Below are 16,250 nucleotides of genomic sequence, written 5' to 3' on the forward strand. Positions count from 1 at the left end.
AGCGTTTCTCAACTTGTGCTTATTCCTGATCAGAGAAGTCGAGGACATGTGCTGAGAAATCCCTGTCGTGAGGTTGAGACATGTTCTCTCTTCAAACCATACACACAGATGCACTGAAAATAAGAGGTGCAGTGCAGTAACTCAGCCACCAGATGGAGCAGTTTAAACATTAGACTTTTCTTCACTAAATACCAACAAACACCAAACTCTGCATGTTGTCAAAAAGTGTAAACTTTATTCGTATAAAAGTGTCAGTAAGTAAAACTACTCAAGAAGAGATTTTTGTAAGTACATGTGTAAAAAAAGAGATAGATATGACAAGCTTTTTAAAGTCTGATTCTTCCACACTATTAACTGCAGAGAAGAACATGACTAATTATTGCATCTAAGTACTGACTTTATTCCTTTATTTCTTCCTTTAAAGGCTTGGACCCTTTTCACCTTGTGTTTTATCACCTTGTCTTTCTATTTATGCAAAAAAAAAGTGAGAAAACGATTCCCTATCTGTCTAACTGCAGTTAGTTGGTCTTTGAGCTTAAAATGTGACAGCGGCCTGGGTGGGAAATGACCGTGCCGGTAAATATTTATCAGCATCTGGCAAGTTCATTAGTTTGGCCTCACAGCTTCTTTTAAAAAGTAAAGGAAATTTATTTTGCTGTAAAAATCTAATTTGTCTGGTGGAGGAGTTACAGGAGCTGTGAAAGCTTCAGAAACCAGCAGCATCTGTGTCGGCAGGAGGAGTTTTTAACATGTGATTCAGTCACATTGGAATCACATTGGAAAACTGTGTAAATTGATGCAACAGCCATTTACAACATTTAAATTCATAAATTGGGCCGACACATTACAGGGAGACTGATCTCTGTAACTCACAGTTAGTGTCGCTGCCGTTTAGTGACGCCAAAGTACAAAGTTGCTTAGTGCAGCGTTAAGAAACTGGCTCCTTTTAGAAAATAACAACTCTGAAAAAAATTCTGTTTCACATCTTGTCACTGTTACAAAGCCACAAAGCTCTTTTGTCCCCGACTGCGCATCTCAAGTCCGTATTTGACATTCGTTCTTATTTATTAATATTTTTTACATCACTCTTCCTCTTTGATGTTCAGAGGTTCCTTGGTTTGGAGCTCTATATCAGAACCGACAGACTCGTCATCCTCGTTGTCGTCCTCGTCCTCGTCCATCTCATTCGTGACATAGGAGCCTTTGTGTCTGGACAGGCACCACAGTAACATGGCTATCACACAGGTCAGGACCAGCAGCACTGCAGCAATGGCCCCTGCAGGGTGGAGTGTAAATGTCAAGACAGGAGATCATGAGAACTCATCACACATTTAGATTAAGATTAGATTAGATTATTACATTAAAAATTGAAGAAAAGAAATGTGAATGAATGATTTCTTTCCTTTGAAAACGTGTAAATATTTACTCATGTGTTTACCTGTCGTTTCTTTTCCACCTCTCATGATAATTTAGGACTGAAAAGGTCTGCGATTAAATTTAGCGTCACACTGAAGACTCCATACCTCAGACAGGAATCTTAAACTCTTACAGAGGCATATTTTCTAACTTCAGAGATATATTATTCAGAGATAGGAAGATTTATGCTGCGTTCAAGTCATGTGGGATAAAAGAATTCTCACCTCCAGCTAAGGCTGCAAAGTTTTCCTCGTCTGAGTCGATGGCTGTGAAGACATAGTATTCATTGAAAATGGAATAAAACCAGCTTTCATTCTTTCATTTACCATCATCCGTTTGCTATTTGTTTATCAGGCTTTCCCCTCAGCTAAACTCCAGGTCCTGGAGTTTAGACAGAAATATGTTTAAGATTCTAACGGTTTAAACATGCATGTAGTGTTGCAGCCAGCTCACATTATAAAGTTATTTGGAGGAGATTATAGATATTTTAGAGCCTCGGTGTGTGTAGAGAGGTTTCAGACACTACAGGGCCAATCTATGCTTGTTCAGACTATTCTATTCATAATTATAAGTTTGTGAGTGAAGGCGAAGGAAACTTTTATATTTCTCTCCAAAATTTTGCGTTTAGTAGTCTGATAAATTCAGGGTCAGGGCTCAGAGAAAATCCCCCTCCAGGTAATTCTTACATTTCAGGTTGTTCATGTGTGTGATGTGACCTGAACACAAGCTTATAGGTTAGTTTAATGTTCAAACACCTGCTTTCTTTCTGACTAACACACTCAGTTAGCCCCTCTCTTTGGCCCTGCTGTGGAAACGAGGGCCAGCGGGGTATCAGCGTGTCTGCCTTTATCTCCACGGCGACAGACCCTGGAGGCGTCACAGTTGCTCCTTCCCATGCTCCTCTCTGACACCAGGCTGATAAGACACTCCCTGCTAAACATACACACCTTGGCTCATCCAAAAATACTTGTAGTGTGTGAGTGTGTGCATTAACATCAGGTTAAGACTCTCTCCTTTGATCACATGTTGATTATAGAGTCGATCCATACTTTACTGACCCTCAATAGATTTTTATCAAACTGATAAAAGTAGAAACAGTTGATATTTGAACATGAATGATCAAGATATTTGTACGTTGTTGTATATTTTAGCTCCAGAAATAACAATATTTGTATTGAGATCTGGTTAGAAATGCATTTTATAATGAAAATCCTGAATTTGTGCTGAGTAGGGTTTGCTTTGCAGCAGCAAGTGTGAGTTTGGTATCAATCCTCAAAGAAGACTATTTCCCAAATGTCATTTATCCTCACATGCGTGTACGTACCTTTTATCGCTGTCTCGGTCACAACCTCTGGAGGAGGAGTGTGTGTTTCTGTTGACGTGGGAACCAGATGGGAGTCCATGCTGACGTCAACCTGAACAGAAAGCGGACAGGGTGCTGAGGTTTCATGACACTTTGTCCAGTTGAGATATTTCCATCTGGACGTCTGACAGTTAACAAATGAGTTTTCATTTCTCTGCAAAATATTTCACATGAGCAAGTTTGTCTAGAAGAAGGAAATTCAGTCTAAAACCTGAATGTAAACCTTGGATGACAGTGATGTAAAGATTTATATTTAACACTGAGGTCAAATACAGAAAACAGGCTGGATTCAAAAAACAAAACATATCTTTCTTATTTATTTAAGATCGTAGCAGAAGTTCATTGTACATGTATGACAAAAAGAAAACATACATGCAACAAAGTCATGCTCAGTGAGGACACGACTTCATCAACATAGTTTAAGAGATTACTGACTGACTACTTATTATAATGGACTGTAAACACTGGACTGTGAAGTGTCTGTCACTTTGAATAAAACACAGTCACCAAGCACAAAACTAAACATCGCAAAACTTAAAAAGTAAAACTAAACAACAACAGAACAAAACAGTAACTAAAAGATGAAAAAAACCTCACCAGATCAGAATCTGCAGGCAGCTCCTCATTCGCCAAGATGAACGTCAAGAAACACAACAGAGAACATGCTGTACAACACACACACACGCGCACACACACACACACAGATGATGGGTGGGGTGTCAGTCCCCAGGGTTGGGATCTGTTCCCCAGTCGGCCAATAGCGAGGCTGACTCCACCTCTCTGATGCTAAACAGCCTGCAGATGTCTGAAACAGTGCAGCTGACAACGCCTCTTATATCATCTGTTGTGTGTGTGTGTGTGTGTACACTGTGTTTAATGAGCTTTCCTTCAGTCTGTTTATTAATGTAGATCTTCTGACATGTTTAGCATGCAGTTGGCACCTGTTAGTGGTTTCCTACATTTCCCAGAATGCCTCAAAACAACCAGAGAAGAGTGTTGAACAGTCTCTTTAAATATGTGTCTGTTAAACAGGGGATCACTGGCTGTGTGTCAGCTCTGGGGACGTGTGGAAGCCAGAACTCAGACTCGTAAAGTGATTGGACACGTAAAGTCGATGACATGATGTTTTAGATGTTCAACTTCAAATTGTGAGGACTCTGCTGCTCTGCTGAGAAAAAGAGGGTGGCATGGGTACAACTCCCTATAAAGTTTGTGTTCATTTACCTTCTACTTTCATACTGTAAATATCATAGTTACACTTTTGACAGGTGGAGCTGAGCAGACAGAGGAATTAACCTTCACCCACCTCACACCTGAGGGTGATCCATGAGGTTTCACACAAAACAAAGTAAAAGAAAAGGCCAGAAAAATAAAAGAGAAACGGAGAAAATTGACTGAATTGGAGTGATAACAGTAAGTCACTCAGCTGATTTCCTTTGCTCTTTGTTTCTGCTTTCCAGGGATTAAAATCAGTCTGGGAGTTCAGAGCTCGTCCGGTTTTTAACGTTCTGAGTTCTGTCTTTGTTAATCAGGAAACACCTGCAGAAACACTGACAGCACACTGAGAAAAACAACACAGGCCAGGCGTTCCATGCCTGAGGAACTCTGCAGAACGAGAGCTTCTAAGAAGGTTTTGTGTTTATTAATAACCAGCCAAGAGTAAATTGGGAGACTTGAGCCTCAGTAAAAAATCAAGAGGATTTACACTGAACAAAATGAGTTGTTGTTTTATATGTGACCTACTTTCTTTTTAAAAAGTACAGCAGTGATAATCAGAGTCAAACTCAGAGTGACACGCTGATAATTTAATTCATTTCACATCACCAACATCCAGACAAACCAGTTCTCCACTTTTCAGAATACACGTGGTCACATCATCAGGCAAACTCTTCCAAACTCCCTGCTGTTCTGATCAACAGTTTTAGAGCTATCATTTCTGTTTCCTCTGCAGGAAGAGAGAGTTACACACTGTGAAACTAGACGTTTTTTAGATTGTTTGACAGTTTCTACTGCAACTGAATCTGAACTCTAACAGGATCAAACCTGCAGCAGAAGCAGGGAGGGAAACATAACTTGGTTTAACTAATCTACAGGCAACAGAAGCAGAGGGCTACCAAATCCCAACACTTTAGGATTATTTTAGCAGCCAACTAGACATGTGGATGTATGTGGAAGGCCTATTGGCTCAAATAACTGTGTGTTTCACACTTTCAGTATCTGATTTTTCAAACACTTGGGGTCGTTGGTTGATTCTTCTGGCTGCTCTCAGTGATTTTTAGAGCAAAATCTCAAATGAACGATTGGTGGCTGATAAAATAATCACTATCCACATGCAAACTCTATTGATTTCAGCCAAACTGAGTGAGACTGGACGGTTTGCCAGCCACCAGCCAAACCTAATCTTTTGGCTGCTGGTTGGAGCTGTGTTTTCCCACCCTGCACTGCTCTGAAGGCATCGACAGGTTGTGCGTTGCTAGGCTTCTGCTTCTTTATATTTTACTGTAGCTCCCCCTTTGTCTCCATCCGTGGTCCTCGCCTCGTTACTCGTCCTCATGCTCGAAAAACTCGTGGCAACAGACGGTCACCATGGAGATGAATGTCATGAACTCCTGGAAGTCACACTCGGCGTCGCCGTCGGTGTCCAGGCTTTCCATCAGGCTGTCCAATGTGGCCTGGTCTTTCACATGCTGCGGGAGGAGGGGGGGGGGGGGGGGGGAGTTCAGATCAGGACAAATACGACAAAAGAAAGATAGAACTGATTCTCATCAGTACAACTGGTCAATTCAGGTTAAGCTGACTCACAGTGTAAAGTAACTTTTGTTTACTCAGCTGTTTTTCCATATTTTGAGACTTTATGCAGTGAAGTATTGAGATCTTGTGCTTTAGTAAAAGTAAATATACATGGTTTTAAAATACTGAACTATAAGTAAAAGCCTGGAATTCATATTTTAGGCAGAGGTATTAATGTACTGGCACCACAAAACATTAAAAGAAAAAGTAAAGTGTTGAATTACATCATTGGATTATTGCATATTTTAATGTTTTATCTGGTTCTACCTTTTGATTTAAAACTGTTCTTGATCCTGATCTTCAAAGTTACTGCAAACTGTTAAATTTAGTTTAGAGTAAAAGTACTTCGTTTCATTTCACCATCTTATTTCCCTCGTTTATTATTTTCTTCTCTTAATTATTTTCTTCCTTTACTTCTGTTAATCTTCCTTCATGTTTTCTTTCCTTTATCAGCTCATCTTGTAAAATTGTAGCTAAGTATTATTGTTTCAGCCATTGTTCAGGATCTGAATTATTATTATTCCACTGGTGGTCAGTTCCAAAATCTTTGCTCTGTCAGCTCATTTAAACTCTGCCTCCTCCACAGATCCAGATCCCTCCGTGCTGAGTTTGTCTCACCGCCATCAGGTCTGGCAGCTCATCGTGAAGCAGATCCTTCAGCTCGCTCTTCTTCAGCTTGTGCTTGTCTCCTTCTCTCTCTGAATACTTCTGAAACACCGCAATGATGGTCGCCATCGAGGTCTCCAGGTCGGTCATTGTCATCTGTAACTAAAAGTTAATCCTCACCATACCATACCGAATACGAATCAGCTGTATGAAATGACAAAGCACATTCTGACAAAGAACTTTTTTTTCCCGCCTAAACCACTCACAGAGTGCATGTTTACCAGCATGACAGTGCAAAAAATGTGCTGCATTAACTTGACATATTTTTAAAGATGTAAAAAATGATTAAAAATGCTTCATGTGCAGAAAAAACAAACAGTCACTTTTGCTTATTTGCATTGTAGGATCCTGGAATTGCATTTTTAAAAAATATTTCTTTTATCACATCTTTTGGCACAAAATATGTTAAAGACTAATCCTTCATCAGTTTTCTCTTTTTTCCCCTGAACAGAAAAAGGCTGATGACCTTACCTCAGGGCTGGTGTGGGCAGAAGTTGTGCGTTGTGTGTGCAGAGCGTGGAGGCTGAGGATGGAGCGCAGCCTTTATACTGGAGCAGGGAGGTGGGTGGTGGTGTGGAGGGTGCAGCGCTGGTTTCAGCCAGCCTGTCATTCAAACTGCTGACCAATCCCGTCCATCCACCTCCCCTCACTCCACTGCAACCCTGCACTAAGCAGCACTGACGGACACAAACCTTAATGTCAGTGCACTGAGGTAATAATGAGAATAGATTTCCCATAAATGACTCTGATTACTTTAGAGATGATGGGGTTTGATATGAGGACTGAAATTTTAAATATTTAAATAAACTGTCAAAAAAACTTTTTTTAAAGAACTGAAACAGATTTAAAAGTAACAATAATAATTATTAATAATAAATATATATAATAATTATTATTATTATTATTCAGCTGACTACTTACGCAGTCCTTATACAGACACAGGTTCATTAAAACACACAGGGACCTTAATGACACATCCAATGTCATATTAGATAAATTAGAGGAGCAGCAGGTCTTTTCCAGTTGAGATATAATTACCAAAACCTTGCCAAGCACCTCAGAACTAATTCAGATTCAATGAGATAAACAAACAAGCGTCAAAGTGCCAAACACCTCCCTTTGTGTATCTCTATCCCTTCATCGTGGATCATATACGATTTATCTGTGTCCCCTCTTTGATCCGGATCTGCCTCCCTTCGTTGTGCTCGGGCATCTGCTGGGTGACAAAGGCCTGTTTCAGGGGAAGCGGATGGCTGTGCATGTTAATGAAGACGTTCTTTTCACTGTTGAAGTTGGCCAGACGTGTGCCGTCCGCAGCCCAAAGAGAGCTCACGAATTCTACATCTGCTCCGGCCAAACAGGCTGAAGTTGAGACATCCCAGTGCCAGGTTTTTACTCCAAACGCTGCAAACAAACTCATGAGACTTTTAAAAGAAACTAAACAAGAAACGTGAAGTTTAGTCATTTTACTATCATTAGTTACTGACAGCAGTTACTAACTGTATCATTTTTCAAAAAGCCCCTGAGGTCTCAAACTATCACAACATAAACATATTATATCGTATTTTGTGCTCAAGATAAAATGGGCTTAGGGTTTCTTAGGGCTAGGGCTGCGCTCGTTAGGGTTTGAGGCGGTAGGGTTAGGGTTTGTTAGTTTCAGGCTGTATGACAAAGTAGGTAAATAATAAACATTATATTATGGTTCAGTCATCTCCACAATGTGCTGAATTCCCCTGATGACTTCCTCCAGCGTCCTCTCTAACCTCTGACCTCCGTCCACTCTTTGTCATTGTCGGTCAGGCAGCGTGTTAGAGAACAGAGCTGTTTATGACATGATAAACTGCGTCTTTGTTTGATGGTAAATACACTCCTCACGCGGACGACCACAGAGTGTTTCATTGTTTGCTTCAAACACTGAAACTCTGTGCAGAGAAACGGGCCGAGACCCGGCCAGAGATCCTGGAAACTGGAGTCACACAGTCGGGCGAAAGAGCATCATCTATCATCTCTCTCTCTGCTCAGTGTGTCAGAAGTGAGGGAGGAGGGATAATTATTATAATTATCTCTGAATTATGACTTCAACAACAATCATTTTGATGAAGATCTTTATTGTGGTCTTGTATTGTAGTGAAAAAGATGAAAATCTTTGTGCTCACTTTTAAATTTTTTGTGGTTTAAATCGTTTTTTGGGTTTTTTTTTTTTTTTTTCCATGGTTTTATCTCATAATTCTACTTTGGAAGCCAAAACTATTACTTATTTTTTCATAATTCGAATTCATAGTCTCAATATAAAGTAGGTTTGTTTTGAGATAATATAATAATCTCCATGTCATCATATTAAAATATTTTAAAATATAAAAATAAATTAAAAAATACATTTGCTTAAAATCCTCCTAGAAAGTAGGTAAGTAAAGTAGGTAAAGGTGTTAAAAATAAGTAAAAAAGTTATTAAATATTTTTATTTTCAGCCAATAAAACATGTCCAGTTCATCACCTGCAGCATAAAACAACCCAGACAGATTTTACACCTCAGCGTTTCTCAGTGTCTTCCTCCTCCTCTCTTTCAGCATGTTTTCTCCAGGGAGACGGTGTCCTCAAACAGCCCGGGGCGTCCTCAGAGCCAGCCAGGCTCCCGGAGCTCAGCCGTTGCCGTAGCAACCGGCCATCACCTCCCGCTGGTCTGAAAAAGGTTTGCCGGGTCGCTGAGTCACCACCTGGCACACAACACACACTGAGGTTATCGGCATTTCGGTTTCTACTTTCTTCCTTAAGGATTTTTGTTATTTTCATTCTCAAATTTGTTTTGTAAGTTGCTCCATTTACTGCCAGTGACCTCTGACCTTTGATCCCCTCATCATTCAGCAGATGGTTTAGCAGGTCAGGAGTTTCCTTTGACCTAGCTGAAGTGCCTCTGGGAGGATAAAGCAGAAACGTGTAAAAACTAAATAAGTTCATTCATCTGTTTCTACAGTATTTGTCATAGTGACAGTTCTCCAGTAGAGGGCAGCAGTGTGCCATAAAGTTTCCAACAACCTCATCTCAGGTCAATAACATCATGTTGTCCTGTGTTGATACCACCAGGGGGCAGTCTGAGACTCAGACATCAGAGTCCAAAGGGTTCATGTTCAGTCTCATTGATTATCAAGTGGTTTCTGTCAGAAACCCTGATCTTCTCTGAACAGGGCAGAAGAAATGTCACTGCTGTAGAAATATTTCAACATGTTTCCAGAAGAAATCACCTCATGTCTGTACCTTGAAAACATTTTACAAAATAAATTGGCATTGGAAACAGGTTAAGAAAATGAGTCTTTGTTGAGAAAGTATTGGATGAGTTGAAAATGTGACCTGATGGTGGCGCTACAGGACAATCAGACACTGCTCAAATTAAACACTATTCATCTTGTGGACAATCACTCATAGGAATAATGACCAGAACTAGAAAAGTCAAGCTAAAATCAGCATCTCTTTAACTGGTGGATGATGATTCTTTTTTGTCTTTTTATGTCTTTTTTGTTTTTCAATCTGTTGCATCCCAACAATCCGTCTCTTCCTTTTCCTGGCTGCAGCCGTGGCGACAACCACGGCACAGTTGAAATGATGCCTGGTGGTGTCACAGTGCCCGTCCTGGCTGCTGTTTCCCTCCTCTGGATTACTCCCTGGCAGAGCATGTGCATGTCTGGCTGCTGATCACAGCATAATCTGGACGAATCCTCAATCTGTCATTCAAACCCAAATCCCATCTGGCTCATTTGGTTGTTCACACTGCAGCGGCGGACAAACCGCCATAAACCTGGATAATACGGAGGAGGAAAGTGTTTTGTGAGGGGTCGGGGCTGCTGTGAGTGTTACCACGCCTGATATTACACTGAGTTATGGCTGCAATCAAGCCCCTCAGGTGATTTGTGAAGGTCGCCTGTTGTCGCCTCTGTCTTCCTGTCTCCTCCTGTCTCTCAAACACACTCTTGCTGCAAAACAACATTCATCCTGAGAAGATATCGAGTCTCAGATTCGCCCTTCAAATATGACTTTTATTAAACCAGGAGAAAAACACGATTCATCTTATAAATCTGGAAAATGAGGACTACGAGCTTCTCACAGGCAGTGTTGTTGGAGGACAACTGATAATAAGTTATTTGACTTGTTAAGCAGAGCATGGTGCCTGGAAACACAGCTCAGCAGGTGTTTGATAGAACACATCACTTCTGCTGAGTTTCCAGTGGAATTTACTTTGTGACTGATGCAGCTGAGATCTCTGCTGTGCTCTGACTTCAGCTGTGGTAAATTTTGAACTAAATTCTTAGTAGTTCTTAGTTCAGCATCTCTTGGTTGTGTCGAGCAACTGCGGCGGATTTGAACCTGCGCCCTCTCCGTCTCCATGGCGACCCAGAACGTGCCAGCTGCAGAGTGGCCATCTCATGTTGCATCTTTCCCTCCCTAATCCCATAATCCTCTCCTGCCTCCACTCTCACCCCCCCGATCGGATTAGAGGCTCCTGGATCAGAGCGCTCTATCCTCCTCACACACACGCACGCACGCACACACACACACACACACACCTACCTGATGGCCTACATATGTACTTCCTCCACTGACGGGAAAACAAACTACAAGACAATAAACAGGTTTACAGACTGAACACAACAGACTGGCGGTCAGTGATGAATCACTATGAGCAACATCAACCATAAGCTCTTTAGTCTCACACTGATCCTTTAAATCTTATTTTTCTCTCAAAATCTTCCTGCTGGTGAAGGATACGTTCACCTTTCCATCGGTGTGCTTCAAGAGATTTCTTAAAAATGCATATTTAATTGATATTGATCAGACTTGGGTTTTTGAGGTGATAATTCTGTAATGCAGTGGTTTTGGTTTTGTTTGCAGAGTTCTGAGATCTTGAGACTTTGGGGCCTTTACAGTTGTTTTACAGCAGCACTTTTTTGGACTGTTTGGATTAAAATAATAACCCTCAGGTCCACCCAGGTTTTCTATGCTGGACTGAGCTTAAAACTGAATAATGAAGGTCAGTCCATCCTTTCCCAGGAAAGTCTGACTCTGTGTCAGACTCTCTGATGTTTACCAACGAGGGAAGAAAGAGTTTTTGCAACAGATGAATCAAACAGACATTTGAAGTCTGCACCATCACAGAGTGTCCATGACTGTTGGCCATGCCAAACATCGTACCGTTTTTACCTTGGCGTCGGACCTCTTCATCTCTTCCACGTCACTTTGTCAAGCCCTGGCTGGGTCATCAGAGCTGTTTTTAGCTTGTTAGTCAGTTAATTAAGTGAATCAGATCCCAGACAGAGCTCACAGCTGGAGGAAGCCCTGTCGCAGAGGAAGGAAGCCATGTTTGGAGAAAAGCTCCTCCTTCGTAAGCAGCCCACGCTACGTCAGGTCTGATTTATCTGACCTTGTCCCAGACAAGATTTTCAGACCTTAGATGAATGTGCCTGAGCTGAGCCGGTGCTCGTTACGTCTGAGTGAGTCAGAGACGCAGAACGACCTCAAAAAGGTCCGAATGCAGGTCCTGATATCTAACAAAACAGATATGATAAGAGCTCATGAGACAATCATGACCATAAATCATCATCATCTTAAATCATCATTTCTCTGACTGGTACCGTCTGTGTTTCCAGTCTGAATCTTCCAGCTGTCATGACTAGCCCCTAAGGGGGCTGTTTTTGTGAACCCTTTTGTTTTCTTTGGATCTCTTTTGTGGACATTTGGACCTTTTCAGATTCTTGTTTAGTTTGTTTAAGTTTTGTTCACTGTTCCTGTTTTATTTTGAAATCATGGCCCTTGTGTATCTTGTCTTGTTCTACTTCCTGTCTTTGTCTTGTTTCCCTCCTTTTGTGATTGTCTGCCCCACCCTAATTGGTTTCACCTGTTGCCCATTCCCTGGTGTCTAAAAAGAAAAAAAAGTCTAAAAAGTATTTAAGACTTTTTAGATGAGCTTTGTTTTCAAAACCTCCCACTGTAGGTTTTTACTGTGCAGCAGTTCAGATTTCCAGTAACTGATTCTTTTCCTGAACAACAGAGGAGAGCAGCCTCACAGCGTTTGCCAACTTAACAGAGATGAATAAAGTTGTGTTGGATTGAACTGAGACCATGACAGGATGGGCTGATGGTTTACACCTACACAAAACTGTGATAGGTTTGAAAAAAAAGCTCATGTTACTCAATTTTGTAGAACCATTCGTCTACAGTGCTGTCTCAGCGTTTATGTCTGCCAGGCACTAAAGCAAAGAAAGTCAGTAGTTGCAGTAGTAAAGATGTCGTCTTGAGTGTTTTGACAGTCTTGCAGTGAACACGCGCCCTGACAGCGACCACACAGAGCTAATCTTTCCACCGAAACCTCCCCCGCACACAAAAACAGCTCCTGACAACCACAACACCATATGGTGAACACTAAGCTCACGTCAGGTCATAACAGCAAAGCTTCAAACTGTGAGAGAGGCTGGCACATCGCTGCCCCGACTTCACTGCAGCCGTCAGAGGGGATTACTGATGTCGAAGAAACGATGAGCAGCCCTTCATTGAGCTGTGACTTCTAACTGAAAAAAAAAAAGAAAAGACGCAGTTCAAAGATGTAAACCTGTTTTGAAAGGGTGTCCTCACATGGCTGATTTGTAAAATGAGAACATTAGAGACTGCTTGCAGAGTAATTAGTATTTTCTGGAGGTCAACATAAAGAAAAGACAGGGTTTCAGAAGCTGTCCCTTGTTCAGTTGAACCCTTCTTGTCATATTTAGGAGCAGATTTCTTCATCTGGTCGTCATCTTCAGACGCTGTGATTCTCATTTCACTCACAGGATTTGTCTTACGGCAGAGCTGCGTGACTGACCGACAGGTTAATCAAGTTGTTTTTAATCTCGTTGAAAAGCTCCCCGTCCGATTCCTATTATCATAATGAGCTCTCTCATTTATTTGAGCGTTCACATCAGAGGAGGATGGAGGGCACTTCCTGTTGCTGAAAGGTCACTGGTGCAAACCAGGACGTCCACGTGTCCTTAAGTGAGTCCTGAAACACTTGACAAAGCTGCTTGCTTGGCTGTAGACTAGCACTCTTGAGAAATTCTGGCATCTGAGCACAAAGCCAGCCATCTCCACCAGCTCACACACGAGATTTGTACGACTTCAGGCTGCCCCACAAACTTTTGGCAGGTTTTTCTCAGACACTCACTCACTCACTTCTCCTGCTAAAATTAAAGCAGGAGAAGAGTTCAGTGACTTCCAGCTGTTACAATGAAAGTGCCCGGCCTTTTCTGAATGTTTTCCTCGTTCACCATCAAGGGCAGGAACATGAACTGAGCTGACAGAGCTCTGTGATTCACACACTCCAGTTACACTGATTAATAACTGTGTGCTAATGAACAGAAATTATAAATTAGAATAAGGAATTGCTCACTCCTGTAGAAACTCGTTTATCGCTGCTCCACTCCTCCCCAACCTTTTTAAACTCTCACGGGCGATCCAGTCAGACAGCTCAGGTTGCCATGGGAAACCCCTGGGCAGAGGGGCTTGTGGGTAATTGGTGCTGAACTGAAGTGGGCAACGGTGAAGGTTCAGAGATAATGATTTTACAAAGGAAGAGGATTCAGCTCTACAGTGCAGAATTACATTACCTGGGCAGACTCTGTGTATCTGACTGTACTGATCGATCACTGGGTGTCATTTGTGAAGCCCCAGATGAGATTTAGCCCCCAGCTGCAAAGCATCTGTCACCTCAGACCACAGGCAAATACGCAGCCAAAGACAAATTCCACCTTTAAAAATGAATTTAATCTACATTTTAAAGCTGCAGCGACTTTTCTCTGTGAACTTCTTCACAGTAAACATTGTAAATGACTTTAAAGCTGCGTTCGGCAGGAATTCTGAAAGTGACAGAAACTGAGTTTTGGACCGCAGTAACAAAGTCAAAGACTCATTTCTCCTTTAAGATGAGCTGTTTGACACCTGATCCACCTTAAACAGCCATTTACAAGGTTATACTGTCTATTTTCAGGAAACTATTCATAATAAATATGAGCTTTAGTCTGAACTGAGTGAGCTGTGAAGTATTTGACCCCCTTTAGAAAGAGACATCCCTCATTTTCATTGTACAAGATGAATTTCTATCATTTGAAGCTGCTGCCAAACACTATACATCCATCTGTGTAGGAAAACATCATTACCCTCAGTTAATCATCCTGTGTCTCATCTGAGTGTCCTTGAGTGAAACTCTAAATCCCTTCCTTCTCGCTCTCTTTGCAAGTTACTCTGGATGAGAGCAGCAGAAGATGAATGCTGTGGAAATGTGGTTGGTGCAGAGGATCCAGGCAGTGAAATGGTAATCATTTAGTAACCAGGGATTTGGGGATTTAAGGATTTAAAGGCCACCCTTCAGAAAGTAGCATCATTTGGTTTCTTTGTGCTCACAGAGTGCGTTTCTCTGTATTTCAGACTGCAGATGGAGGCCTGAAAACACAAGAAATTATGAATAAATGCTGAGGATACTCAGCTTTTTTCTGAAACTGACCATTGACCAAACCTCCAAAGGATTACTGAAATCATTCAGGGTTTGCTTATATGCTAATTTTCTGATTTATCAGAAGAAATTAATTCTAAATCCTAAAAATGCTGTGCAAGGACAGAAGAGGCTGCAGATATCAGGTGTGTGTTTGCCCACAGATACAGCCCTCTAATCCGAGGCCTTTTCCAGCTGCTACGACCGAGGAAATGATGAATAAGTAATTTCCCGTGAACAGGTTGTGCAGCCTCAAGTGTGAAGGCGTAGTAAATGGAGAGATGGAGGCTGGAGAATGAGAAATGGGCAGGCGAGACGAGAAGAGGAAGGAAGATAGTAGGAAGAAGAATAGAAGCTGAAGATGAAATCTGTCTGCAAAAACTCAGCTTCCCTGCAGCTTCCCTCTGTGCATCACTCTGCTCTGATGTGTTAGATCTTCAGTTCTCCTGCAGACATATGTGTCTGTTCGCCACAATAAGATTTCTGTGATTTTATAGTGCATCTGGTAACATAATATTACAGAGGAGAAAGCTCCTCGACAGGTCCCGTCACCTGCAAATCCTGCTGTTGGTCAGCCTTGCACAAACAAACCACACCAGACTGAGCCTGAAACCAGACTGAAATCTCTTTTTCAGGCGGTCTTGGTCTGGTTGTTTGTTTCACCCTGGAGCTGGATTATCTGAGCACTGATGCAGGAATGTAAGAAGTGGAGTTCTGCTGTTTAAGAACATGCATGAAGCCTTTGTGCAGGGAATAAGCAGCAATCTGAATGAAACAGAAAGCCAGTGAAATGACAATGTAACCAGTGTCCAGTTCTCCGTCTGCGTCTTGGACCAGTTCGACTGCAGGTTTACTTTTATATTTGGAACATTCCCACAACATGAACCTCAGGGTTAAATTAACCCTTTTTGTTTGGAGACAAAGTAAATCCTCCTCTTCAACTGAGGATCTGCAGTCTTTTCATTTCTTTGCTGGTATTTTAAGTATTTAGAACAAATTCTCAGTCACCACATTTTCAGGCATTCCTGCATTTTCATTCATGCAGCATCTGAAACAAACCAAATTCCTGGTGTTTCTTCCCATAACCAACCTGGTTGACAAGCAAACGTTCAGTTATTCTGATGCAAAGTGAGCCGTGCTGATAGCGAGGCTTCTTGATAAAGCAGTGAACAGAAAGCTCCTTTTCAGATCCCACAGTTCCCATTCAGCCCAGATGAATAGATGTGTCAAATCCAGTCTGGGCCTCCAATAAGAGCTGAACCACAGGGCAGTAACGGCCACGCTGAAAGAGTTTGGTCCAACAGAAAACATTTACCTCTTTACACAACTCCCACCTTTTTGTGCCAAAGTTCTCAGGAACCATCTGCATTTAGTTTGTATGGAACAAGGTTTATGACCAAACTTAATTAGATTACTGTTTCTGTGTGATATAATTTAGCAGTGTTGGCTCTGAGAGGATCATTTTGGTCCCGACTGAAATTCTGTGTAAACTATTTTCCAGCCTCATAG

The 16,250-nt window shown here is 41.6% G+C and overlaps 2 protein-coding genes across 5 annotated transcripts in view; both read right to left on the minus strand.

The window, feature by feature from the left end:
• Positions 1–417: 417 nt before the first annotated feature.
• On the minus strand, positions 418–3,476 carry LOC121177960 (small cell adhesion glycoprotein homolog). Its single transcript, XM_041032408.1, has 4 exons — positions 3,377–3,476; positions 2,741–2,831; positions 1,641–1,682; positions 418–1,276 (listed from the first exon to the last, which is right to left on the minus strand). The coding sequence occupies exons 2-4, from the start codon at positions 2,817–2,819 to the stop codon at positions 1,083–1,085; spliced, it is 315 nt and encodes a 104-aa protein (XP_040888342.1). The 5' UTR covers positions 2,820–2,831; positions 3,377–3,476; the 3' UTR covers positions 418–1,082.
• A 1,053-nt stretch (positions 3,477–4,529) lies between these two features.
• s100b (S100 calcium binding protein, beta (neural)) overlaps positions 4,530–16,250 on the minus strand; it is a 614,446-nt gene continuing 602,725 nt past the window's right edge. For 2 of the 4 annotated variants that reach the window (XM_041032410.1, XM_041032409.1), the window contains exons 2-4: positions 6,707–7,448; positions 6,188–6,337; positions 4,531–5,466 (exon numbers count right to left, since the gene is read on the minus strand). In XM_041032410.1, the coding sequence (XP_040888344.1) occupies positions 5,320–5,466; positions 6,188–6,331 (291 nt within the window). In that variant the 5' untranslated portion in view covers positions 6,332–6,337; positions 6,707–7,448 and the 3' untranslated portion in view covers positions 4,531–5,319. Of the gene's footprint in view, positions 5,467–6,187; positions 6,338–6,706; positions 7,449–7,568; positions 8,222–16,250 lie in introns of those variants that run through there. The other 2 variants (XM_041032411.1, XM_041032412.1) reach the window with 2 other exon arrangements.

The sequence above is a fragment of the Toxotes jaculatrix genome, chromosome 24, assembly GCF_017976425.1.
Source record: "Toxotes jaculatrix isolate fToxJac2 chromosome 24, fToxJac2.pri, whole genome shotgun sequence".
In the NCBI taxonomy this organism is placed as follows: domain Eukaryota; kingdom Metazoa; phylum Chordata; class Actinopteri; family Toxotidae; genus Toxotes; species Toxotes jaculatrix.

Bases quoted from the DNA above. Each gene is read 5' to 3' on its own strand.
- LOC121177960 (XM_041032408.1), bottom strand. From the start codon at position 2,819: ATGGACTCCCATCTGGTTCCCACGTCAACAGAAACACACACTCCTCCT. The intron at 1,683-2,740 runs GTACGTACACGC...ATGTCTTCACAG, and splicing joins GACCGAGACAGCGATAAAAG to CCATCGACTCAGACGAGGAA. The intron at 1,277-1,640 runs GTGAGAATTCTT...TCCACCCTGCAG, and splicing joins CTTTGCAGCCTTAGCTGGAG to GGGCCATTGCTGCAGTGCTG.